Source organism: Impatiens glandulifera, chromosome 5 (genome assembly GCF_907164915.1).
Source record: "Impatiens glandulifera chromosome 5, dImpGla2.1, whole genome shotgun sequence".
Taxonomy (NCBI): Eukaryota; Viridiplantae; Streptophyta; class Magnoliopsida; order Ericales; family Balsaminaceae; genus Impatiens; species Impatiens glandulifera.
Genome location: NC_061866.1, coordinates 38,761,005 through 38,787,701, shown reverse-complemented (window position 1 = coordinate 38,787,701; position 26,697 = coordinate 38,761,005). Strand labels below are relative to the sequence as shown.

The window sequence follows — 26,697 nt, the reverse complement described above, 5'->3', positions numbered from 1 at the left end:
AAGTCCTTCCAAACCAGAACCACAGGGGTAACAAAAGAGTCATGGACAATCCAATTTATTTTGTAATTACTCTCCTGACTGGTGGTAAGCCTTCGGGTTTCTAGAATAGAGTGTTGAAGACTTCGAGCAGACACTAGAATTCCTCGAGAATCTCTTCTAATATCATGTAGTAAGTGAAACAATTTGGCATTCATGCTTACTCCTTATTTTCACCATGACAGCAACACTACATTTTTCTAATGGCTTCTCTAGTTGGTTGTCTTGTATCATGTTGATTTGTGCCTGAGGTATTCCATGGAAGACTGTGGTTCTCCCTTGCTTCTCATAAGAATGGTCAGTTTTTTGAAATTCCATGATGAAGGTCCTAAAGTAATCAGTTACTTGATGCCAAGCACACAATATCGTATTCGTCCATGGTAATCACCTTCATTTATGTTTCATAATCATTTTCATCCATTGACCATTTCAGGTCTTGGCAAATGGTAGAGCATAATATGTTGGAGTCATCTGCCACTCAAACCGACTGCACCTTGGTGGGCATACTATTGTGGCTAATTTTATTCATAATCCTGCTATTGATAAAGTTATGGGTGTTGCCTATATCAATCAGGATCACCACCGACAAGTTCCCGATCTTACCAATGATCTAAAGTGTTTGAAAATTTTTTAGAACCAGTCAATGCATGTAAAAAAATGACAGGTTCATCCCCTTCCCTAAGCTGCAAAGGAGGATCATCAAAAACTAGCTTTGGAGTGAGTTTTTGGGCATATGGTAAGATTTCTTGATGATTAGCCGAGACCATGAATAATTTTGATTTACACCTATGGTTGGGCTCCAACTTTTCTTTACAAGTGTAACATAGGCATTTCTTCCTCTAATTACAGCTGGATCTAATTGCTTCATGTAGCCCTAGTTTATGCTGGAAGAAGACGCATGAGAAGAATTCTTGAGGTCGGTAGTTCGATTGGTGCTTGGCCATACCGTGTTAACATTGGATGGTTTGAACAGTAGCGGCAGTTCAACGATGTACAAGTGTTCGTTGCTCATCAGGGACCTGTATGTTACTTCTTGGACATTGGCCATTGATATGGCTTCATTTAGGGACCCAAGAAATCGCAGTCTGATACACTTTGTATTCTCCTCCTTTAGACCGGACAGGTAGAAATCTATAACATATTCTTTCGGCATACTATGTAGTTTTTGATAAATTGACATGTATTGGAGATTATATTCTTGAACAGTACTGACCTGCTTCAGTTCATCAATTGTCTCATAGGGGTGTCATGTATGGAAAGACCGAACTGGAGCAAGAGGTCTCTCGTGAACACGTCCCATGTCATGGCTTCTCTATGATTACGATTCTGCAGATACGACTCATACCACATTCTTGTTTCATTAGTAAAGTGAATGGGGGCAATGTCCAGTTAGAGGCATCATTAGTCTTGTCGACCCTACAGAATTAATCAACAGATATGAGTCAGCCCTCCACATCGGTCCCATCAAATCGAGGGAAATGAACATTGGTGAGCCGGGTTGGGGGAACATAGTGTTGGCCATGGAAGGGCCTATTCGGGGGAGGATCGTGGTAAATAGCATCATCATAGGGTCTGGTGCAAGGATCTTGGTCATTGTTAGACCCACCACATTCAATGGCAGTCAATCTTTCTTTAGTGGCATTGAACATTCGATCCATATTATTGTTTAATTCCGTCATGTTCTTCTATAGGGCAGTATGCATGGAAGCTAATTGTTGGGTAAGGCTTTCGATTAGGGCTTTAAGAGAATCAATCTCTACTTGATGGCAGGTTTCTATCATTTTAGAATCGTCTAGCGCTGATACCAAGATGTTACGACTTAATCTGTAACTGGGTTAGAGTTCTTGATCTCAAAGACCGAGTGGGAAATTTTTGATCAAAGTGCAGCGGAAGAGTTATGAAAAAAAGATTTCAAGATTATAGGAGAAGATGAATCAAAGATGAGAAAAAATATTGTTGGTATTTACCTAACAATCCAAGACAATTAGCCAAATTGAAAAATACAATTGAGATTAAGAACTTTCACAAGTTCAAGTTTTTTTATATATTCATGTCACATTGAGGGGATGAGATCAACATTATATAATAGCTGATTCCCCCCCCCCCCAAATATTTAGTTACTTTTGTTACAGCAACTATTAAAGGACATAACAAAAATCAGTTTGATAAATAACAGAAAAGTGAATTAAATAGAATTTTAGAATTAGAAATAGAAATCCCACAACAATATCTAATCCAAATGCTCTATTGGACCTTGAAAGGTGTGGGACCGTAACAGAACCCTAATTAGTTCAAGTCTATGCTCATCAATTAGGCTCAAGGTAGTTCTTATAAAAAGTAGTTGTAAATGTTTGAAGTCCCTGGTGACTAACTTACATTCATTGATTGTACAAGGGCTTATCACATTAAGGTTTCATGTTTATTCTCAATGAAAGAATATAAATTGTGGTAGTTGATATGCAAAAAAAATGTACCATGATATCTTCAACCTCTTATGGATCTTAAGCCTCAGCAGCAGGGTCATGCTAAGTTGCTAACCACACCCAAGAATAAACGCAGGTCACGAAAAAAAAACACAAAAATTGTGCGACGTTCAAAGACCTCCCTCCCATTCCTGTGATCTGACATCCAATTACCATGAAATTTGTTCTATATATATAGAATATTGGAAAAAAGGCTATTTGAAATTGCCAACACTTTACTAACTTGCTTCAAATAAACATCAGCCAAAAAACTTCAATCACCAAAAATAACACCATTGTACAATATCACATGTATTTGCAACTTAAATGCAAAGGCATAAAGAGAGTATAAATATAAAAGATCAAAAAAAGTAATAATCTTAAGTGTTCGAGAGAAAGTAGAGACTACAACTAAAGAACAACCCTCGGCTCTCAGGCTTAAATTCAAAATTTTGACTTAACCTTAGGCGGCTAAAAAATGGGCATTAACGCTGCGTCTATAGCCCAAGCCATAACCAAGATGGATGGGGGCAATCACTGTAAATCAATTCTCCTGCAAAGCCTTCATCAAATACAATTTGCTGAAGCTCTGTCCAGCAGAACTGCACAAGTAGAAAATCAAATCATGAGAAATAAACAACACAGCAACATTCAAAATCAAGTCAAGTATATATCTAGATTAGATTATCAAAGTGGATGAAACATACCCCTGAATTTGGTTGCAATAGTTGGAGACTTGATTCGTAATAAGAAAAGTATCTAGACGCGATGGTTCAGGAATTGGCTTAAAAGTGGGGTTTGATGGATCTTCCTCAGGTAGCAGTTCTTCCCCGGCAGCTTTACGCGCCATATTCTCTAGCCTACAAAGTAAACATATAGAACTATCAGGGCTAGTATAATGATCAATAAAAACATGTAGATTGTGAAGGTTTAACTAAACGAACAACCCCTGGAAATAAACAGCAGGACGAGAATAGACACATTAAATAGCCTTCAAAATAATAACACATGAAGATGTCACATCTGTTTCGATATTTTTAGTGAATGAATGTTTACCAGTCCCATTTCATATGACAATATATGATTATTATCTTATCCCCACTTTATGTTATTTCACAAAAATAAAATAAGTTAATCTATAAGAGAATCTTATGTCAAATAAAAAGCAAAATTAAATAGAATAACAAACAAGAGAATACGAGTGTCACATGGTGACACAAGATGGGTTTATTTTCGAATCTCAACTTTTCAATCAACACTCACATATGTAAAAAATCAATAGTAACTATGTCACAAACTCAAACTAAAAGAAACCGGAATATACTCCATTTCAGGTTATTTCCAGGTTGAGCTACTCATACATTATTACTGACTTCCAAGTAGGATAAATAAGTATTCAAATGTTTTCTTAAGGAACAAAGACGCATAACACTACTATAATGGAAGTTTTACCTTCTCTTCTGAAGCCACTGTTGCTGCTGAGCTTGTTGGCGAGACAAATTTCTGTAGTAAAATTGGAACTGAGGAGACAAAGAAAGACTTGTTAAATGGAGGAACCAATGATACCAGGTAAACAAAATAATAATATAAAAATCCCAACCTTTTGCTGTTCCATGGACAAGTCATCCATGCACTCGATCAAGAACTCCACATTTCTTTCCATATATGGGTTTGTTGACAAATGCAACCTATCATAATCGCACTACTCTCCAACAAAAAAGAGGCTTGATATTAACTATTAACTAATGGAGAAAGAATCTCAAGCTACAGTAAGTTGTAATTTTACCTGGGTTACTGGTGTATCAGCTTCAAGCTCTGTCATAAAAGCACTGACTAGAGCAGAATTTGACACCTTAATCTGTTAAATACAAAAAGCAGCATAAGTAATCAAATAGAAATAAATAAGATGTACAACAATAATCAGAACACATGAATAATAATGTACAAATATCAATCAATGGACTGAAAAAATTGTAGCATGTAAAGAAGTTTATTCCCATCACAATAAAAAGCTCCCACAATGGACAAAATTTCATAAAGTAATGCAAAGGCTATGAGTTTATTTGAAAACTTGTGTTTTTCATGATCTTTATCACAATCACAATCTCATTGGCAAAACAACGAAGCTAAAATTGAAAGTATCTTTTTTCGTTTGTATAAGAATTTTTCTGGATAATGATCCAGATTATTTTCTGGATCATTATCAAATTATAATGCAATTTGGGTTGCTTCATTTGGCATACAAACTATAATCATTATCTAGTATTTGTTCTGTTTCATTTGGTATCAAGACTTTTTTATCAGATTTTATATGACATGAATTATGTTCTAGATCATTTTGATTTTAGACAAACATAACCAATGTAAAATTTTATTGATCATGATCAACATAGAAAAGGGGTATACAAAAACAGCCTACTAATACATATCTAAATGGGCCAATACTTTAGCAAGAAACTATAAAGTAGGTAGCAAATAATCCTAAATAACAAAAACTCATGCACTGGAAATGCAGTAGATAGCAAATGCTATGAATGTCCAAGGAAGAGCAGAACAAACATCAACACGAAACTTATGCAATTAAAAACATCACTTCAAATGCTAAAGACAAGAGCTAAAATGATGTATAAAAGAACAATCGCAAGGCAACAGAAACATACAGGTATCTCCTCAAAGATGTCTACCCATGATAAATTTTTCTCTCTCAATCTGTAGCAAAATAGAAAGTCGCAAGTTAGATCATAATTTTTTCATTATCACATAATGCAAGAAAGAAAAATCCCATACTTCTCTCCCGTAAAATTATTATTGCGGTAAAGATCCATAAAAGAATCTGAAAGCTTCAGCGCCTTGAGGGCCAGAACACCTTGGTTGGACTTTGAAGGATCATATATGATGCATACGCATCGTCGAATATTCTCCTATGGTCATTCATTGAAATAGATCAACCCAATTAGATGAACATATTGGAAGAAACCTCAAAATGAAAAACATTAAATTTTCAAAGAATAAAAAAATTAAAATCAAGTTCACAAGTTATGTTTGTGAAATTCCACAATTATGGACCAAATTTCCACTAAGCGCTACAGAAAACATATTTTGCTACAAAAAAACTATGCTACTTTATTCTCATTTTCATTCTGAATCAAGTTGTCATTTGTCAAACACTATTCCTGAATCTATTGCATATTATGGAAAATAAGAACTTCCACTAGGCATTATTGGACATATCAATTCAGTATTTTCATCTCAACATTCAGGAATAGTGTTTGACAACTTGATTCAGAAAGTGAATGTTCATGATAGGCCCAATACAAGTCACTGCAGCCAAATTACCCTACATAATAAAACCCCTGGGTGATAAACAATCTAATGATATTTTCAATACTATTCCAGCATTTTAAATTCCAACAAGGCACCTTTAACAAACAAATAAGCTTTAAACAGAAATTACAGTAAAACATCTTAAACATTTGAAGAAATTGAAGAGCACAGTTACCTGGTAATTCATAAATGTCTCAATGAGTTCAACAGTCTGGAAAGAACCCAATAAGGTGGACTGATACCTAAGAGATTCCAAATAAAGCGATATATCATTTCAACTACTTCAAAGCACATACATATACTATTCTTTTCAAAAAGTGAGAAGCCAAAAATATCAAAAACAAAATATTTATGAAGTATTAAACTACAGTAAACCCATTTGTATAGATCCCCAAAATCCAATCATACATTATAGAATACAGCGACCAAGTTAAATCATAAACTAATTAGCATAGAAATTTTGACTCACGGAGAGCAATTATATCAGAAATCAATATGAAATATTTTATCAAAATTAACACTCGATCCCATATCAATCAACCACAGCTGAAGGATTTTAGACCCTCTTAACAGAAACAAGAAATGCCAAATACAATGAAAGAAACTCAAGTATCCCTAATTCCTAATAGGAATAAAATATACTATTCCTAAAATTCCCTCATATCGGGTTTCCTTGGAATCAAAATTGTAATTATCATTTGCTGCTGCAGAATATATTCATTTTATTAATTCCATGGATTTGCAACACAAGTAACCATACTAGTTTCTCTCCCAGTTTTCATGGATTCTTTACAGTCTAATGATTATGATTCCAATCATCCTTATCGTATCATGTTTGTCACAATCTACGCTAACTTGATTGTTTATTCCTTTTGTCCTCTTTTCAGACAGAAAGAAAGAAAAATACCAAGTCACTAAAGCATGAAGAAGACACTGGATTTCTATATCCTCACATACTATTAGCAAAATAGGATTTCCATATTCCTAACCCACATCATCAATATAGTTGGAATGGTCCTTCAAACTAATTCCAGATTCTGCACTAAATTCAATCTATACTGATATGAACACTATATCAATCATGAGGATGATGAATGAATCAAAATAAGCCTCATATTACCTAAGATTGTATCCGGAAACTAGCAAAACAAAATAGACCTTAATATATAAGAAAAGTTAAGAACTGATTAACTCAGTTCCAAGCTTGTAAACAATGGGACAAAAACTGAGAACTGGCACATCACCCTTTTCATAGACTGTAGCACATATCTAGCCATGTATACGAGATGAACTGAAACTCACCACCCAACAGTGTTGTTATCAACATTAACCTCCCTCAAGCATCTCATCATCTCAAGCTGATAATTAGCTCCATCTGCTTCAATCTCCTCGTCTTCTTCACGGGTCTGATATTGACATTATTGGTACATAAGATTTTTTGTGATCAGAACACATGACCATGATAGAAGCAAAATAACAGAGAATAATATTTCCAGATGTCAAAAGTAAAACTAATACTATGTTTGATAACTGTACTTGATCTTAATCTGCACAGATAAAGTACTTTTCTAATAATAGTATTGAAGTAATCAAATATCATTTAAGTAGAACTAAAAATGAGTGTTGAGTTTAAAAGTTAATTCAACTTTACTCAATTTGTTGAACCATATCTAAGACAAAATCTAATACTTTATTTAATTCAGCACTTAATTTTCAATATTTGATTTTCAACATTCAATTTTCAGTTTTATGAAACAAACATCTAAGCAAAAACGAAAAATACATACCGGGAACGGAAAGCAGTTAGTAATTTCAAGAACACTCCCAACATCTAATCCAAGAAGTTGCCCGGTGACAAGAGCTGGTGAAAACTCCTTACAGTGCTTGATTATCTTCAAAATAGCCTACATTGTAGAAATTTGACATACAAATGAGTAGGCTTTGCCATTATTGAGGTACAAATAAATAAAAGATAATGTTAAGACAGAAAAGTGGCAGTACAGTAACAACAAACTGGCATCCACCGTATATAACCCAACTAACAAATTTGAAGCTAGTACAATATTTTGAAGCACTTTTAGAATACAATCACAAAAGCAGATTTCTTCCTTAAAATTATGCATTATGTACAAGATGAAACATTCCTTTGAAATTTTCCACTCCAAATTCACCCAATTGCATGAGTTACAAAATTCAATCATCCATAGCAAAAACAAAACAGATGTAGAAAAGAGTGAGTTACCAGTCCTTCCATCTGAACAACTCTCAAAGAGGAAACAACTTCTTCTGTCGAAGCCACTTGTAAAAAGGAGCGAGGAATTGCTGCCACAAATGCAATAGACAAAAAAAATTCAATCAAGGAATCAAAAAACAATGTTTCCAATCAAAGACGAGTAAATAGTACAGACATTGTGCATCAAGAGATAGAAATAGAAGAAAAACACACCGTTGGCCATGGTGTTAGTGAAGATTTCTTGGCCTCGGAGATAATTTATGGATTATCGCAGTTGCTCAAAGAGAAGATGCAAAACTATGGCTATTCGTTCTGCTGCTAAACCCTAGAACTAGAAGGAAGAGAGAGAGAGACGTAATTTTTTTTTTTAATTAATTAATTCACGAATTTCTTAAAATTGAATTTATTTAGAAAAACAAATAAAATTATTTATAATTTAGGATTTAGGTTAAATTGTTTTTATGTGTTTTCTGGTAATAGTTTCCGCTATTTCGTATTTATGATGTATATTTGTTATAAATTAAACTTTATACAGGTTAAATAAATAAATAAAATCTCTATTTGATTTGAGTTTAGACGGAAAAAAATAAATAAAAACAAAGACATTAATAAATTTATGAGTATATATCTAATTATTATTATTTTTTTCAAAATATTATCTTATCTAAATGAAGATAACTTAAAAAAATAAATAAAATAATAAAATAATTATTATAATAATAATATTTTATGGTTGATTTAAATTCAACTCAAAAGCTTATGAAAATCAAATACATTAAATTTAATCTCTTAAAAATTAATTTTATCATTTGAATTATTTTAATTAAATTTTTGGTTTTTTAATTTCACAAATTAGATTCCGTACATTTGTTCAGTTAAAAATAAAATAATAATTTTATCCTCAAATACTTATCGACTCATTTTCGTCAATCAAGCAACATATTCCTTATTAGTCAACCATCTATTTTTTACCGAGTTATATCGGTCAACCAACAATCTTATTTTTAACCCACTTACCAAGTCACTTTTCGAAAAAAAACAATATTATTCTCACCCTACCAACTTAGGTCCGTCAACCAACCAACATAGTTAGTTAAAAAGTTTAACTTATATGGTTAAAATGTATCACGTTTATCAAATTTGGTGTTGAATTTAAAATATAAAGTATTTTTAGTTTAGTGGTTAAAAGTTGTACTTGTTTTGTTATGTTAAAAGTTCAAATTATACATATAACATTTTTTATTTTATTTTTAACCGTTTAAAATTTATGGGCGGGTCAACTCAAATTCGACCTAAGTATCCATTACTCTCACATATATATTCAAATTAAGCACAGCTCTCGACTCGACAATCCGAACACTTTTTAAATTAAGCATTATTATATACATAAATAATGGGATAGATCTATTGTCTAAGCCAAAGATTATGGCAACCTATGGCCCATTTATAGTCGAACCTCTCCCATCAATAAGTATAAGATAGTAACTTTAGGAAATACTTTTGTAATGTTGAAAACTAATATGACCCCACGTTATTATATTCTTTTCAACTTAATGTGTTTTAAGTAAGAATCTAATCGGTTCTCTCATAAATAATTTTTATTACTTGAGATTAATAATGGCAATGTGGCGATTTAGAACGAAGAATGCATTACCATCCTTGCCCCGTTTTTTATTTCGAGAAATTTTTAATACCATCACCGCCCGTTCGGTTTCGTGGAATTCCCACGGGGCACTGTTTATAAAATATTTTTAAAAAATATATAAAATTATATAAAACGGATATTTTAATATAATATATATTATAATATATTGAAATTTTATATTATTATAAAATAATAAACTTAACTCTTATAAAATATAATGAATAAATAAATATATTAATAATTTTATATATTTAATTGTATACTGTTCGGGGCAGAATCGGAGTGAGATCGGAGCAAGTCGGGACGGGAGACACAAATACCATCCTCGCCCCACGAGCTAAGGAATCTTCAATGGATCATACTATTATTTACCATAAACTATTACTCTTCCAAGATAATTGAAAAGTAATTAACTTGTCCACTTATTAGACTAATTAAGACAACATTCAAGTAAAATCGTTAATGTTAATGTCATAGATTTACTGATATCACACCTAACCTAGTTAAATTAACGGTTTATAATTATAAACTCGTTAATTTAAAATAATACAGTAACTCTTTTATTTAACTTCTTTGAATTAAAGTAGTAGACAACAAACTTTTATGGAATTAACACATAATATCTCATAATTGTACATGTAACCTAACATACACAAATTCAAAAATAAAATAAAAATCATTGTAACTAAAATAATTCTAACTACTGATTACACTATTTTGTAACCAAATCTGCTGAGTTTATCAAATGTATCAAGTTTCTTATAAAAATAACAACAATTTATCAATTCAATAGAACATAAACAATGATTTGGGGCTCCTGTTTTCATGAATCCAAAATCGTCCGATCGCTCACAAAACCATCCATTCCAATTCCAATTTCTAACCCGCCCCACTAAATAAATTTCGCAAAATTGCTAATAAGAATTCTATCAAATGAAGACCATAACAATGGCATACACCCTTTGTATGCAATACAAAACCAAAATCCTAACTCCACTATGGTTCAAGATATTTATAACCCAATCTGGATTATGATAGTACAAACAAATAGAGAATGTAGGAAAAACAAAACGACGCCTTTTGCCATAAGAGACGTGACGAACAACAAGAACTGAACAGCACGAGCAGCAGTTGGAGTCCCTACTCCACAATTTGGTGGTCCTGACATCCATAGCCAGTCAAACCAGTGGACTCCAGCACACTCTATACAACAAATTCATACAAAACAGGGAAGAGAACTTTTCACGATGCAGCAGCAACCGAGGCAGATGCTTTCTCCAATTGTTCCTTTTCAAGTTCCACCCTTCTCTGTTCGGCATGTTGAGCAATGCCATTAGCAAGTGCTTGATATCGGAAATCAAGCCCCTGCATAAGATTCTGAAACCGCATCGGATCTGTGACTTGCAGAACTTGAGATTCAACAAGTTTTACAAAAAATAGAGGGTTAGTTAAGAACAATATAATAAATTGTTTTTAGCTAAAGGAGAATGTGAAAAAATGTGACTAACAGTCACCTTTAACAGACTCCACAAAGAAAATAAAGGGGTCAACGTCGTCTATTGGAGATTGCATTTCTTCGTCATCGCTGTAGTCGTCATCTGTGTCCTCGTCATCTTCATCAGCTGCTGGACGGTAAGCCTTTGCCTGTATGCAATAGCCCATTTGAGAAATCTCGTTTGGAAACATAAGTTAGTTGACACAAAATAAATTCATTGGCGGTTTCTCATTTGGATCTAGATTCAGACAAAAAAGTGCTTCTAACTGGGCTTATTTGAGTTACCAAGCAGACTTAGTCCAATACAATTCGGAAATTTATTGACGTTTTTTTATCTGAATCCAGATTCAGAACCAGAATCCAATTGTTTCCAAATGGGCCATATTGGAACAATAACTTCGCTTGATTGGGTAAAAGAGAAAAAAAAAACAATTATCATATTGATCTAATATTATACTCTATGTCCATCTATAGACAAAAGACAAGGCACACAATATGATTAAGATAAAAACTGTAACAATAACCTCCCGCATAATAGAAAATAAATATATACCCACACCAAGTGGTAACAGTTTTGAACTTAAGAGGTTAAGGAATATCTATAACTTTTAAAAGGATATATATAGCCCATCTCAAGCTGGCTAAGGAAATTGATACAGAAGCACATCCTAGGAAGAATAGTACTTAAAAACAACCAGATACTTTATAACATGTTTTCTGGACCATTAACTGAGTGAAAATATATAAACAATAAATCATATCAATGTTTTTTTATTCTAAAGAAATTGGTTGGAGGTGATCGGAGAAAAATATAAACATGATGTATATCTACAACAAATCAGCTACAGTCTTATCCAATGGGAGTGGCGGGGAGAAATAGAAAATTGATTATTTTGTTATACACTTTTCATGTTAATCATGTTCTAGAAAAACCTATATTTGTATGTTTGTCATAACTCACAGTTATCTAGGAAAGTAATATGGATCATTATCCAAAAAAATAATCTGATTATGATCCAGATTATAGTGTGATTTTCTTGCTTCATTTAGTATCAAGAAAAAATCTTATACCAAACGAAAACAAAACAATCACTTCCAATTATAACTTTGACAATTTTTTATTGGGATCGTGATTATGACAAAATACCAATTTTTAAATAGTCTCATTGTCAACTTGTTAAGACAATAATAACTCAAACCTGTTCAGCTAACTTTTGAAGTCTCGCGCTGTCAAATACTTCACCATCCTCTTCATCAAGTCCCATTTCTCTATCAGAGCCTTCACCACCATCTTCACCATCAGATTGTAATCCATCCATGTCATCATCATCCTCAACCTCATCCTCTGCCTCAGCTTCCTTTGCAGATTCTATCAATATTAAGAACAGATAAACATAAGGCCTTTTTTCATGAATCAGTTACACAATTTGTACATTCATTATGATTAGTAATTTGTCTATATAGGTAGGACTCAGTGCGATACCAGCAACATACTGACAAAATTATCTCTTTCAGCCCAAAAAAAAAGAGGAGATCAAGTCAAATCAGCAAGGAACAAAGAAATGAACCAACCTGCAACTTGTTCCTTATAGGCGACAAGAAGATCAAGAGTTGCTTTGAAAACACGGTCAAGAGCTTCCCCGGGCAACTGACCAGGAGGCAGCACAAGCAATGATGTCAAACCCAAGCAACAAACCTTCTTATCATTTTCTCTGCAAAGCCACCAAGAACGTATGTAAAACCAAGATGCTGGGCTGTTTGCTTACACTTTTTTTCATGTTGATCATGATCCAAAAGCTCTATATTTGTTATGATAATGATGTAGAAAAAAAAGTCAATACCAAATGAAACAAAAAGTTACACTATAAAAATACAATAATCTGGATCATGATCCAGGAAAATACTTCAACCAAACAAAAAAAAAATCACTTTCAGTTTAAACTTTGGCAATTTTCAATGGAATCGTGATTTTGACAAAATACCAGTTTCCAAATAGGCTCAATTAATGGTGCCTAAACATGTGCAATTCACATCAGGAGAGAAAGAGACTGAACCTTTTAAAATTAGCGAGAACACCACTCTTTTTAGTTTGCTGTAACATCAGGAACCAAAGGTTGAAGATGTCAGTAGCAACACTGAAGTTTTGCAGTATGTTAAGGGTCAAAGATGCATTGTAGTACAGAGCATCAGCAATCTGCCACAAGGTGAAAGAGATACAACAGCAATGTTAGATTTTATAGCAATAAAATAAAAAGTCACTTAATCCGTTTTTCCTTATCTGAAACAATGTTCTATGAAGAATTCCAAATTTCTCACACATATCAACAAAAAAATCCAGAAAGCAGAAATCACCACCAATTTAGATTTGTAAACCATGCTTAAAACTTGGATTGATCAAACTCTCCACATTCAGTCCACCACAGTTTTTCAACATCAATAATGGATCTCATAGACAAAAGTTCCAAAACTTTACATTAACTTTCAAAGCCAAAAAAGGCACCAAAAAAACAGAGAAAATATAACAGAGACAAAAACCAAAGGGCCAATATTTAGAATGCAAGAGGAAATAATATATCAAACTGACTAAAATTGAATAATTAAGAGTAGCTTCTTGTATGATCATATTAGACACAAAAAAAAACATTATTGCTTAATCATGTGTAGCACTTTTTAACAACACCACTCTTACCCAAATATAAAAATCCTCAAACAATCTCCTCAGTATTACTAAATCACCACTCTCACCATAATATACATATCTATATAAATAAATTTTTGGGCGAAGCAGTGTGTCCATGTTAAAAGTAAAGATCCTCTCCCACCTGTATAACTTCAATTGTATTGCATATATCCTTCTGTGGACTTTAACTCCTTATCACTATCATAAATTTGTTGCTTCTGATTACCAGAAAAATAAAAGTCTATGTCTAAGCATAAGCATAACAGGACATATCAGTACATGCCTCTACCACAAGCAGACAAAATGGAAAAGTTAGAACATGAGAATTAAGCCAACACTAATGTGTGTTTTGAAGAAATAATCAATTCAAGTCCACTCTTTGAAGGGGAAAAGGCGCTTTGCTCTTACCACTTCCAGTAAAAGACATTTCAAATATTGCTTCTCTGTTCTTTGCAGCCGCTCAACAATAATTTTAACATAAGGCTCAATCCATTGATCTACCTGCCCTCTACAGTTCTGAAATAAAACTTGAATGAGTTTTGGAGCAGGCTCAATATCACTATCTTCTAAATTTTTATCTCCCATAACCTGAAGATAAAAAAGTCCATTAAAACAAATAATCAGACAGAAAATATAAAAATAAGAAACAAGATGGTTTTTACTAAAGAAAATCCAAGAACAAAGAGAATTGAAATCCAATTCACAAAATCCCTATATTTTTCAGTAAAAACAAAAATCCCTAATTTGCAGAGTTAATTTGGCAAAGTATAAACTCCACAAAATGTAGTAACTTACCGATGAAATCATATTCCAAAGGCTTTGCTGATAGTCCGGATTCTTGCAGGTCAAAAAGTGTCCAGTACCTCTGGATATAAAGTTATCCAATGGAACCAATATATCTAGTCAAACAAAACAACCCAAAAAGTCAATTTGAAGAAAAAACCAAGCTAATACAGGAATGTTGGTCAGCAAAAATGGTATTATGAATTTCCTTGCAAGCTACTTCTCAATTTGGCAACAATCACAACATATCCAACAAAAGATAATTAAGGAAGTTGGGAACAGCCACCTAATCAAAATATGATGACCATAACAACTATTAGTCCACATGTGATGCTAAAAGGGTACCAACATCAAAGAATTTTTATTCTGTTTCTTTTGTGGGGGAGGGGGATTTTGTAGGGATAGCAATATGGGTAGCAAGAAGACACAGTTGCATGCCAATGTTCATAGCCAGGTTTTTAGGTTATCATCAGAAGAGTCAACTTAATACAGCCAGTAAAAGCAAATCACAACCACAAAAAACAGATGACAGAGTTGAATAGAAAGAAGAAACTTCAATATGCATACAAGTACAGAATCAGATATTGTGAGTAAAAACATACTTGGGAAGAAATCAATGGCCCAATCAGCCAATGCATCCATCATTAATGGCCACAAAGTCCACATGTCAATGGATATTGTAGGTGAGAAAAAGGTCATATATGACAAAATTTCCAAAACTTCTTCAAATACCTCTGCAACAACAATGTCATATTAGGAAAGAGTTACAATCAATCATCAAAAGATAACAACGTGACTACATCGTATAGGAACCCATTAATACAAGGAAACCATCAAATAGATGAGCTGGACAGCAAATACCAAAACAATCAATGTAGCCTACTTATTCAAAGTAATCATCTGTCAGTCAACCATGCAAATTGGGATCAAGCTACAAAAGAAGTGATGAGTCTATCAGATGATAACCATGTTTCCATATGGTATACCTAAATTTCAAAGTTCAATAGAAATCTATGACAATGTTACAGGGAAAGGTGCTAAAGAAACTCTCTTCAAAACCAGTCCAGGACTAAGCAGCCAAAGTTTGACCCACTCATACAAATGGGATTTTGCACAATCCATTTTCAGCTGAAAGAATGAGATAAGTAGAAGATGTTGCACATGATGCACTGAGATGTTTTAATAGTTTGAATTATATATGTATATATTCATTGTATCAAATGAACAATCATCTTTATGAATTATATGAAAAATTAAATTTGTGTTTAGCAAAATATTATTAGCTACTGAAGAAATGAATACACTACAGTTAAAGAAATGTACATATTGAGGATAGTACTACCTTGTCCATCAGTTGTCAACATTCTGTGGATAAGAGGAAGTAGAGTTGGCTCAACTTGAACAAATAGGTCAGGAAGTCTGCTCACTGATTCAAGTATTGTGCTAATTGCACGTAGACAGCCTACTGCAGCCAAAGCACCAGGGTCATCAGCTTCCTCATCTGCTTCTGCAGAGTTCATGCACTTCTGAAAGGCGGCAGCCTAGAGTGGTAGCAACACAAGTTTCAGAAAAGCAAGACAAAAGCAAAGAATATGTTGATCAGAGGCAAAGGAGCTCTGTTTTACCAGATTCTGGCATAATCCAAGAGCATATGGCGCCATCTCCTCTCCAAATTTATCCACAATGGTTTCAAGTGTAAAGACAAGATCCTCATTCTCCACTTCATTCATAAGCTTAAAGAACTCTGATAAATGAAGGAGAAAAAATAATTGTGAGTAGTCAACAATCCAACTAACAATTAATCAAATTTACTAACGAGAAAGCATAAAATAACATCACTAAAACCAATAAGCCACGTACCATCCAGTAACTGGGGAAGAATGGGACGAATCTCACCCAAATCTGCAGGATAAAATTTTCTAAGGCTATGAAATCATTACAGCCAACAAACCAACAAAATTATGACAACATTGCATAGAAGAAGTTACCTTTGCAAGCTTCAACAAATGACCGCAAAGCAAATACAGAATCAACACGAACTGGAAGTTCTGGGTCACGCATGCCAGCCACCACACTGTGCAATGCTAGTTGGAAAGTATTTGGGACGGAGAAATTAATATGAGCATATTGCCCTGCAACCCATGCAGCCTAATAATGAAAACAACATGAACAAAAGAGAAGAGATTAGACATAAGAATGTTTGAGAAGCTAGTGGTGGGAAGATACCTAATTATTAAAAATTGAACAGGATCCGCCAACATATAAAGAAACCCTCAGGCCTCAATGGGTAGAATTCAGATAATTTAACATATAAGTGAGCCCATATTCTAGATGGAAACAAGAATCTAAATGACACAAAATCACTGGTCTACACACCCTATCTTTCTTTTTCTAATTGATTTCAACCAAAACCTATCATTGCAACAAACCTCAACAACTCAACAGAGTATTTGGATTATAGACTTATCTGAATCGGCTTTGGGGAGAGTGGTAAGGTGTCAGACTATGAAACTCAGGCAATGTAAACCTCTCACAAATATATGGAAAATAAAAGGTTGAAGACACAATATGCTAAAACCTGACAACCTCAAGCTCATTGTTTCAAAGATATTGAAGATGGAGAAAAACAAAATGTTCCTAGTCAGAATAGAGAGTTGTAGCAATTTATCATCTTGAACAACTTTCCCAACACATTAAGTTTCCTCATATATAACATTATAAAAACACACCACATAGATGCAAGGGTTAATAGCAACTATTTCTGTTAAAGCAGCAGTTAAAGGTCAGAACGGTTAATTAGTGATTAATGAAGACCTGACAATGAAGGACTTCTTTTGAACGATGCCCTCCCAAGACTCCATAAGGGGCAAAAAGATAATGTGGAATTAATATGAAAGACAAATAAATGCAAAAAAAACAAAATAAAAAAACAGACCTTGGCTCTCAGATGACCAACAGGACTTTTGAATTCAGGAAAGACATGTTGAACTAACATGCGCTCCAATTCAGATTTGTAAGGTTCTGTTTGCTTCAGTTTATCACATAGTGTTCCTATAGCAAGAAGAGCACCGTCTTTCTGGCGATATGATTTATGTTCCACTGGTGCCTCTTCATATCTGCAATTCAAGGTGATAAACGCCAACCATGAATTAAACATCCATAGAAAAATATATTCCCCATCTTATTATGAGACCACTATCAACTAAATGACAGTTACTTTTATATGAATAAGTTAGAATTAATAGTATAGGGTAGGGACTAGGGAGTGACACTGGTGAAGATAATGGTAGACGGTAGAGTTGTAAATGTGGTGTTGGTACACATAAATAGGGCCAATTGTATCGGAATCAGAATCAGTAATGAAGGAAATGATAATTAAATCCCTTCTAGTTTTTCATCTCCCCAACTCTCTCATCCCCTTCTTCTAGGCGACCATTCTTGTAACTGTTAACCTAGTTCCATTTATGATATGTAACAGAATACATCATTCCATCACTTTTTGAAATATTTGATTACTTCCAATAAATTCTGTTGATCAATTCATTCATGCCTTAAAACCGTGCAAACACAAAATGTTCTCATGAATAGAACGGAGGGAATAGGAAACATGAAACATACCTCCTAAAGATCTCAACAATGAATAGAACAAACTTTTGAAGGTTCCCTTTATCACGCTTTCTTACTAACTCACTAACAAAATCCATGGCGGCAGTCCTAGGACTGTAAAGATCTTCAATTATATCTGGAGAATAGTAAACCAAAAGAATTATGCAAAGATAGATAAGTTTAAAAATATGAAGTTTACACTATAATAAGTTAATAACGAACCATATCCCTTCCTGACATATTCATGTGGGTCTTCTTCCCAAAGCTTTTCATCGGTGTCATTAAAACACATAAGTGGGAAAACAATCTCAAAAAGAACAATGTCAAGCTTTGGTTGCAGCAGATTGTACATACTAATCTTTGAGAGACTGCATAGAAATGGAACAAAAATGTAAACAGGCAACTATCAAATAACAAGCAAAACAATCAAGAAGGAAGAAAATTATGTCAAACAAATCATAGAAATATAAGAATCATGTTCAAGGGCCATAAATATATTATACTATACATATCTTCATCTCACAACCAAAAAAGAAGAAGACCACTCCATAAAAACCACAATCTGGCATGCTATAAAGAAAGTGTTTCAAGGCTTTATTATTAGGTCCATAAGCAACAGCAGAAAATCTTGAAAAAAGTAACTACTAAAATATTAACCAAAAATGGAACGCGTTATAGGGATTGTAGTGTTGGCTAACTCAGGTCAAAAGTCCAAGATGAGAGAAAGCAAAAGTTTCTATTTGACATGCTCTCTGTAATCTAAAAGAAGAGAAAGTTTGTCTAGAATTATATATGATTAGTCTAGAACTTATTTAGTCACTCCTCACTCCTGGAATATGCCCTTGATATCTAACATCAACAACATTATTATAAAGTTAGCAAAAAATAACACTATTTTGGAAAGCTAGAAAAGACATTCTAAATTTTATATCAACAGCAACAACAAATGATGCAGATATAATTATCATGTAATTAAATACAACAATACAACACAAACCTGTTGCTTAGGTATTGCAAGATAAGATTGGTAACTCTATCTGGCAGGTAGCCACCAGATCGAATCACATTCAACAAATTTAAATGCGATTCCAAGATTTTTCCAGCATAATTTTTGTGGAACATTAGGGCAAAAGCTCTGTTTCCTGGATTATGAACCTTCAAGTCCCCAAATCTATGCCACAAGAGAGAACATTAAAAACCCATCACCGCTATGGAACTATCGTACTAGTAAAATATTAATAAACAAACATAAATCTTACCTGGTATATAACCGATTCAAAATATGAACTGTCCACTTTTTTACCTTCCACCATCCCCAAGATTTTCTAAGCTCTGGGTCAGCAGGTTGACCTTCTTCTGGGACAGGCCTCTCCAATATAGTCAAGAAAAGAACCATCCAAGCATTGAATATGTTTGGATCAAACAATTGCTTTGGAATCTCCAGCTGAAAAGATAGACCAGGAGGGAGCTATAAACATATATGATCCCAAAAACTAAGCAAAAGAAAGCTTTATTGTACATCCAACAGATGAAAGGTTAATTAATTTCTAAAAGGCACTGTTTGCATCATATAATAAAATGTACCATTATTTGAGCACCATGGATTATGACTAACAATGATGGGAAATTATATAAATAGTCAAGCCTCTAACTTAGATATAGTCTTGGTTTCTTGTAAATAGAGAAAGTAAATAAAACTTATGTTGGTGTCTTGTCTTTCACAATCTTCTTTTTTTTTTCTTTCTATTTTTAGATTATGGAAGGATGTCAAATAATGCATCAAAGAAACATGGACATCTAATTGATCCGGTGTGTCACAATTCACATTCAATCCAATCTGTATCATATTGCTACATCTTCATTGCAATTTCCCTCCAACAAATTTGTCGCATTGTTATCTAGGTATAGTTTGATTTCATTTAAACACTACAATATTCCAAAACAGACTAATTTGAAACATTTTATAGATTGAATATTATTTTGAATAAAATAAAATATAAGGAACATTGCACATACATATACGCACGACCAGAATATTTTGCAGATCAGCTTGATCAGTTCAGCAATTTCCAGAGAAGGATTATTCAATTGAACAAGCCCGTTGAATATGTTGATTAGATGAGGAAAAGTCTCATCCACAACTTGAGAAACTGGTGTCCTCTCCTCGTCAGACTTAAACCTGCAAATTGCGACAAAGCATAAAATACCCAGTAATGAAGGTGTAAGGCATATCTTTTGTCCTAGAAGGCTCAGCAAGACAATCTCAGTAGGGATGAAATCTTGAAGATGATAGAAGTTAAAGAGTAAAGTTTCTACATAGATCTCTCTATAATGTGGAGACCAAAGAAATGTTCTCTATCATTACCTTAAAGATAACTTTTTGGTCAGAAGCTTCCAAATATATGCACTATGCAGGTTATTTCCAAATTTATATGTACACTAAGCAGTAGATGTATCATGTCCAGTACTGAAAATCCAGTACGAAATTATTATTATTTTTAAAAACAAATATTGGAGACACTAGTGCATATGTTCTATTTATATCTACCATGCAGCCATATTTATTGTACAAAATCTGGATTTAACAAAGGAACCGTATTATAGTCATTGTGCATGGAAACAACCACAAGCTTCCAGCCTATAGCTCGAACTGTTTGATAAAACAACATATTAAAACATGCTTAAAAGCAAGTTGGGGAAGCTTAGATGATAGTAAAGCCATAATAGGATTTGTATGGCTTTGCATAAAATGCAAAACCAGGTGCATGATTACCAGTATCTTGTCCATTTCTGTGTATTCTGCTCTCGTAAAAGATATACTTTCAGTTTAAAGAATACCAAGAAAAGGGTAGAACAACACTGCACACTAAAAAGAAGTATTTACCACTTTTCAAATAGAAGCATGCCAAACTCTTCCTAAATTCATTCACAATGCCTCACTTTATTAATTAGAGGAACTCCTATAATAATTTCACAAACAAAGAAGCATCATGGGTCATAGCTCTCAAATCACCCAAATGGATAATAAACTATTTGAACCTACTGACAATACACCCTAAATGAGTGACATTTGGTAGTTAGATCATATAAACGAAAAGAATACAGTAACTATTTAACCCAAGAAAAAAATGCTTAAAATAGGTACAAATGGCAATGTTCTATTTACTTAATTTAGCAAAGGACGTACTCATATTTCCTTGAAAGAATCCTTAAAACAAATAGAGCTCCATATATTTGCTGAGCCTGGTCCTGCAAATTGTGTTTCACCCACTGCAAAAGACTTGGCCATTGCTCTGGATAGTCTGCATGGATAATTGTCTTGAGGCATTCTCCTAATTGTACTCTGTCAAAAGTAAGGAAAAGAAGGCAAAAAAAAAACATAGAGGTTCATAAGAAATTATATAATAGATACATAAAGCTTCAAAAACTCAAAAAGGGTAATCAGGAAAGTCAGACAGAACTGAAATGATCAAATGTTTGCACCTTAGTAAGGGAGGCACTTGTGTAACAAATATAAGAATATTTTGTCTAACCAGATCTTTATCACTCGGCAATATTTGTGATTGTTCAGCTGTTACAAAAAAAAAATACAAAACTAAAATCTAAACATTGCAATAGATCAAGATGAACCCTTTTTTTTGTTGCTAAAAAAAGTCCTGCAATAGATCACAACAAATCTCATTCAGACAAAACATACTTGTGTCATTAGGTGACCAATTTTTTGAAATAAAGTTCTTGAAGTTGATACTGGCAACTTGTCGAACTCCCATATCATAATTCCCATCTACAACAATCTGCAACAGTCTCAACAAATGCTGGGGGGTATGTTGTAACTGCGTAAAACAGGGAAAAATGAGAATAATTTTATCACAAGTATGTTGATTTAATAAAAAACAAGAAAGGTCCTCACTCCTCAATCAAAATTATACATGTGAAGAATACCCATTAACATAAAAAGACAATGAAGAATTTAAATCGATACACAACAATCAATCAATCAATTTACATACTAGATACAAAAAACAAAATCATAGCAACTGAAATAAATATAAATACCTGATTGAGGCTTCCTTCAGCGGCTGTTCTCTCATCTGGATTGGGACTGAGTGCAGCTTGGAGAATAATAGACAGACTTTGAAGATCCATCTTTGCCTAAGCAGATTATGTGATGAGAAAATCGATAGATTGATTGATTGACACCCAAAGAAAGGCGATTGAAGCAAATAAACAAATGGGTTTGTTGTGGCAATAACAGATCTCTGGTCAGGTAAACGGGCAGGTGGAGTCGGAGAGATAGAAGAAGAAGAAGATGAAGACTGAATGAGGTATTTAAATGATTAAACAAAGCACTAGGGTTTTAGACAAGAGAGGTAAGTTGGTTTAACGATTCTGACTTATGTGTATTTCTTATTTCTTACCTTTGCCCACTTTCAAAAAATGCTTTTTTCCCATTTATGGATGAGAAAAAGGACAATATATTTTAGCTTCTTAATTAATTATATAAATATATAAAGTTTAATGTCATTATTTTAATCAATTAATTTATTATGTTCATCTAGTTTTATATATTGAAAAATATCTTGATTGGTTTATACAATTTTAATTAAAATGTATTTTTTTTATATTTTATAAATACTAGCATTTAGCCCGTGCATTTGCACGAGTAATAATATAAAAAAATCGTAAAAAAAAATTACGGATAACATTTTTAATTTTATTTTTAACCGTTTTAAGTTTATGAATGGGTCAACCCACAACCCACAATCCGACTCAAGTATCCATTTACTCAACATCATTATATATTAGTTACTTAAAAAGTTGAACTTATATTAATATTAAAACGTCCCGCGTTTATCAAATTTGGTGTTCAATTTAAAATATAAAGTCTTAGTAGCCTAGTTGGTTAAAGAGTTGTATTTATTTTGTTAGGTTGCAAGTTCGAAACATATCTCTAGTATTTTTAATTTTATTTTTAACCGTTTTAAATTTAAAGGCGGGTCAACCCACAATCCGACTCAAGTATCCAAATTAACCACAGCTCTCGACCCGGCAATCCAGACAGTTTAAAAATTAAGCATCATTATATATATATATATAAATAGATTAGTAAAATTATCTATATTTATAAAATAAAATAAAAATATAAAATTACAATCTCGATAAATAGACAGATAAGTCTAGGCTGGGTCGGTACCGTAATTTTTTTTATCTATACCGTACAACGTACCAAAATTTTCGGTATAGTAAAAATCATATATATCATACTATTATTTCAGTATACTAAAATCTAAAATCCGATAAGATACAAGTGATATACTGATTATATCGAATATTGACGGTATACCACGATTCTGGTATGGTATTGATATTATACACTTCCAATCTTCATTTTTGAATGATCAATTCTGCAAATATCGATCAAAACTTAAGTAATCATCCCCGAAATCCATGGAGGTGCTTTTGAAGGCATGGCAGGCTACAAGCTACACTATTCTCTACTACAAAATCATAGATCTTTCGTACCGAATAGTATTAAAGTTTAATTATATTTTAATTTAATTTTTAAAAATTATGTTTCTATAGTTAAATTTTTATATGTTTGAGAGAAATAATATATATACTTTTAGAGTTGTGTCTTAAATTTGTTTAGAAAATGAAATAAAATTATTAAAATTGGTTTATTTGTTGATTATAATTTTTTTTTAATTAAGGAGAATTAGCATAACACTCCACAGTCATCACCCTTGTATCAACTCAAAGGGCTTTTAAATGGAATTGAACTCGTGACATCTTGATCCCTTAAGTTGACTTTTACCACTGGACTACCTTTGTAGGTTTTGTTGATCACAGTTTAATTTTGCTAAAAAGTTCATAATGATTTTGAAAATCTAATTATTGAAATGAAAATTAAAACTTAATTATTTATAAGTATAATATATATTTATTTATAGTTATTCATAATTTCAGTATCAATATTATACCTTACAATTTTAAAACAAAATTTAAAAAAATTCAAGAAATACAAAATTATTATTTATACACTTTTAATATTATTGTTTTTGTTCGTTGAATTCCGAGATATATAGATTAAAATGTCATGATGTTAACTATTAATAAAATGAAGCAAACTTAATTATTTATAAGTATTATATATATTTATTTAATTTATAAATATTATTTTAATATTTCGGTATATACTCATGTACCAAAGTTTTAAAAATCTCATAATTTCAGTATCGGTATTACACCTTACAATTTTAAAACAAAATTTTAAAAAAAATACAAGAAATACAAAATTATTAATTATACGCTTTTAATATTATTGTTTTGTTCATTGAATTTCGAGATATATAGATTAAAATGTTATGATCTTAACTATTGATAAAACGAAGCAAAATCTTCAGGTTCAAATTAATTTTGCTTGTGTTGCATTAAGATGGATTGAAATTTGTATTTTTCTATAATACATATTTTACCAATTTAATACTAATTATCAAATCAATTTAGTGTGCCTTTGTCTCATTTGATAACATTTTTTTTAACAAGTAGAGCTGGAAGAACATGTTCTACCTTAATAGGTGAACTGGCAATTTGGTTTGAATTGTTATGACAAATAATATTAATAATATATACCATTTAATTGTTGACTTAATGATTCAATGCATGCCTATTTATTTTTTATTAGTATTAAATCATTTGTAATATTGTTTTTAAATCAAAATAATTAAATAAGCTTCAATTTTAAAGCATGTACTGTATTTAAATGAATGGAAGAACTGAGTCAGTTTTCTCATAGAGTGAGTCTTATCTCCATCTATTACTAGTTAGTAGTAATTTTGTTTTTATTTAAGATAAAAGTTGTGAAATTTTTTGATAAAACTTTTAAATACTTTTATTCAAAATTTTCTTACAAAAATGATAGTTTTCATTTTTAACAAAATATTTTTATTTTTTTTAACATCACAATCTCCAACTGCACACGTATATATATATTACAATAAAAATATGACATATTCATATGATTTTATAATTTATTTTAAATTTAATCATTTATTTATATTTTTAATTTAAAAAAAATGTCAAAATTAACTTTTATCCATTCTTAACTTTTATCCATTCGTTTTATCTAATTTTTTTTTTTTAAAACACACCATAAATTTCTTTCCGACCGACTCCAACACTAATTTAATTTCCGAATATAATATATATAATTTTCATCTTTCTCTATAACCCTAACATCAAATTGTTGTCTCATAATTTTATTTTATTTTTTCTAATATTTTCTCATATTCATCTTCAAATTATAAGTGAGCCATTGAATTTAAGTGACATATTTTTTTTTATTATTAGATCATGTATTCATGGTCGGAAGAAGGCCTCATACTAGGGTAGCCCCCATCCCATATAAAAATATTATGTCTATATTTTTATGATTGGACATTTGATCTAATATATTTTATGATTGTTACTTTGGATGCAAGGGGTTGAAATGCCCCTAACATGTTTTTCAATGACCTTTTTATGGATCAGATTAGGGCAACCTAGTCCTAGAGGCCAGCTCTGAATGCATCATATAATATTTATAGAATATAACTTGATTTTCTTAGCTTCCAAGTCTTTAAATCATGTGTCCTTCTTTGAATATTATTAATTTAAAACATGGTAACCAAACACACTTACAATAGAAAATTTAATTAAAATTGTTGTACAATAAGTTTATTTAAAATCTTAAACAATATTGATTTAATTTTGTGGAGTAACTCAAATGACAATGATAATTTTCAAGAGATCTAACGAGTTCGATTTGAAAGGATGACAATAGGGCGGATCGGGTCGGAGAATGCGTTTATCATTTCGGTCTCATTCTAATTTGGAGATTAGTTTTTACTACCATCCTCATTTCGTTCGGTTTCGAGAAATACTCGCGGGACCGTTATACCATATTCTCTAATAAAAAAAATTATTTAATAAAATTATATAAATGAATTTTTTAATATTATATATTATAATATATTAAAAAAATTATATTATTATAAAAAAATAAACATAAAACTCTTATATGAAGAATAAATTAATATATTTTGTTGATGTTATATATTTATTATTGTTCGGGGTATAATCGAAGTGAGATCGGGACGAGAAAAGCAAATACCATATTTGGTCAACTACTGATCAAACTGGATAAAAATCACAATTAACAGGACAATTCAAATCGAAAATTGCGATACTGATTATAATTTTCATCCATAAACCAATGTCATTACTACGGGAGGTTAGGATACTTCTAACATTAAAAATTAATAACAAATAAATACCATTATATAAAAATTATATATACAAAATTAGTTATATTAATTTATTTAAATAAATAATTATTTTAAAAAATTATAAATATAAATTCATTTTCTTCTCGTAAAATCAAAATTATATATA

At 32.1% G+C, this 26,697-nt stretch overlaps 2 protein-coding genes across 2 annotated transcripts; both read right to left on the bottom strand.

The window, feature by feature from the left end:
* Positions 1–2,742: 2,742 nt before the first annotated feature.
* On the bottom strand, positions 2,743–8,418 carry LOC124938169 (eukaryotic translation initiation factor 3 subunit H-like). Its single transcript, XM_047478558.1, has 12 exons — positions 8,269–8,418; positions 8,065–8,144; positions 7,610–7,726; positions 7,125–7,228; positions 5,998–6,064; positions 5,286–5,419; positions 5,159–5,207; positions 4,285–4,356; positions 4,099–4,200; positions 3,951–4,018; positions 3,206–3,358; positions 2,743–3,100 (listed from the first exon to the last, which is right to left on the bottom strand). The coding sequence occupies exons 1-12, from the start codon at positions 8,276–8,278 to the stop codon at positions 3,043–3,045; spliced, it is 1,014 nt and encodes a 337-aa protein (XP_047334514.1). The 5' UTR covers positions 8,279–8,418; the 3' UTR covers positions 2,743–3,042.
* Positions 8,419–10,344: 1,926 nt separating this feature from the next.
* Positions 10,345–22,584, bottom strand: LOC124937663 (importin beta-like SAD2). Its single transcript, XM_047477963.1, has 22 exons — positions 22,321–22,584; positions 21,962–22,097; positions 21,748–21,835; positions 21,452–21,607; positions 20,281–20,443; positions 19,524–19,708; positions 19,262–19,435; positions 18,487–18,632; positions 18,277–18,400; positions 17,594–17,774; positions 16,647–16,806; positions 16,519–16,560; positions 16,284–16,402; positions 16,001–16,199; positions 15,261–15,392; positions 14,671–14,774; positions 14,284–14,463; positions 13,250–13,389; positions 12,768–12,907; positions 12,395–12,564; positions 11,215–11,344; positions 10,345–11,109 (listed from the first exon to the last, which is right to left on the bottom strand). The coding sequence occupies exons 1-22, from the start codon at positions 22,408–22,410 to the stop codon at positions 10,943–10,945; spliced, it is 3,126 nt and encodes a 1,041-aa protein (XP_047333919.1). The 5' UTR covers positions 22,411–22,584; the 3' UTR covers positions 10,345–10,942.
* Positions 22,585–26,697: the final 4,113 nt, after the last annotated feature.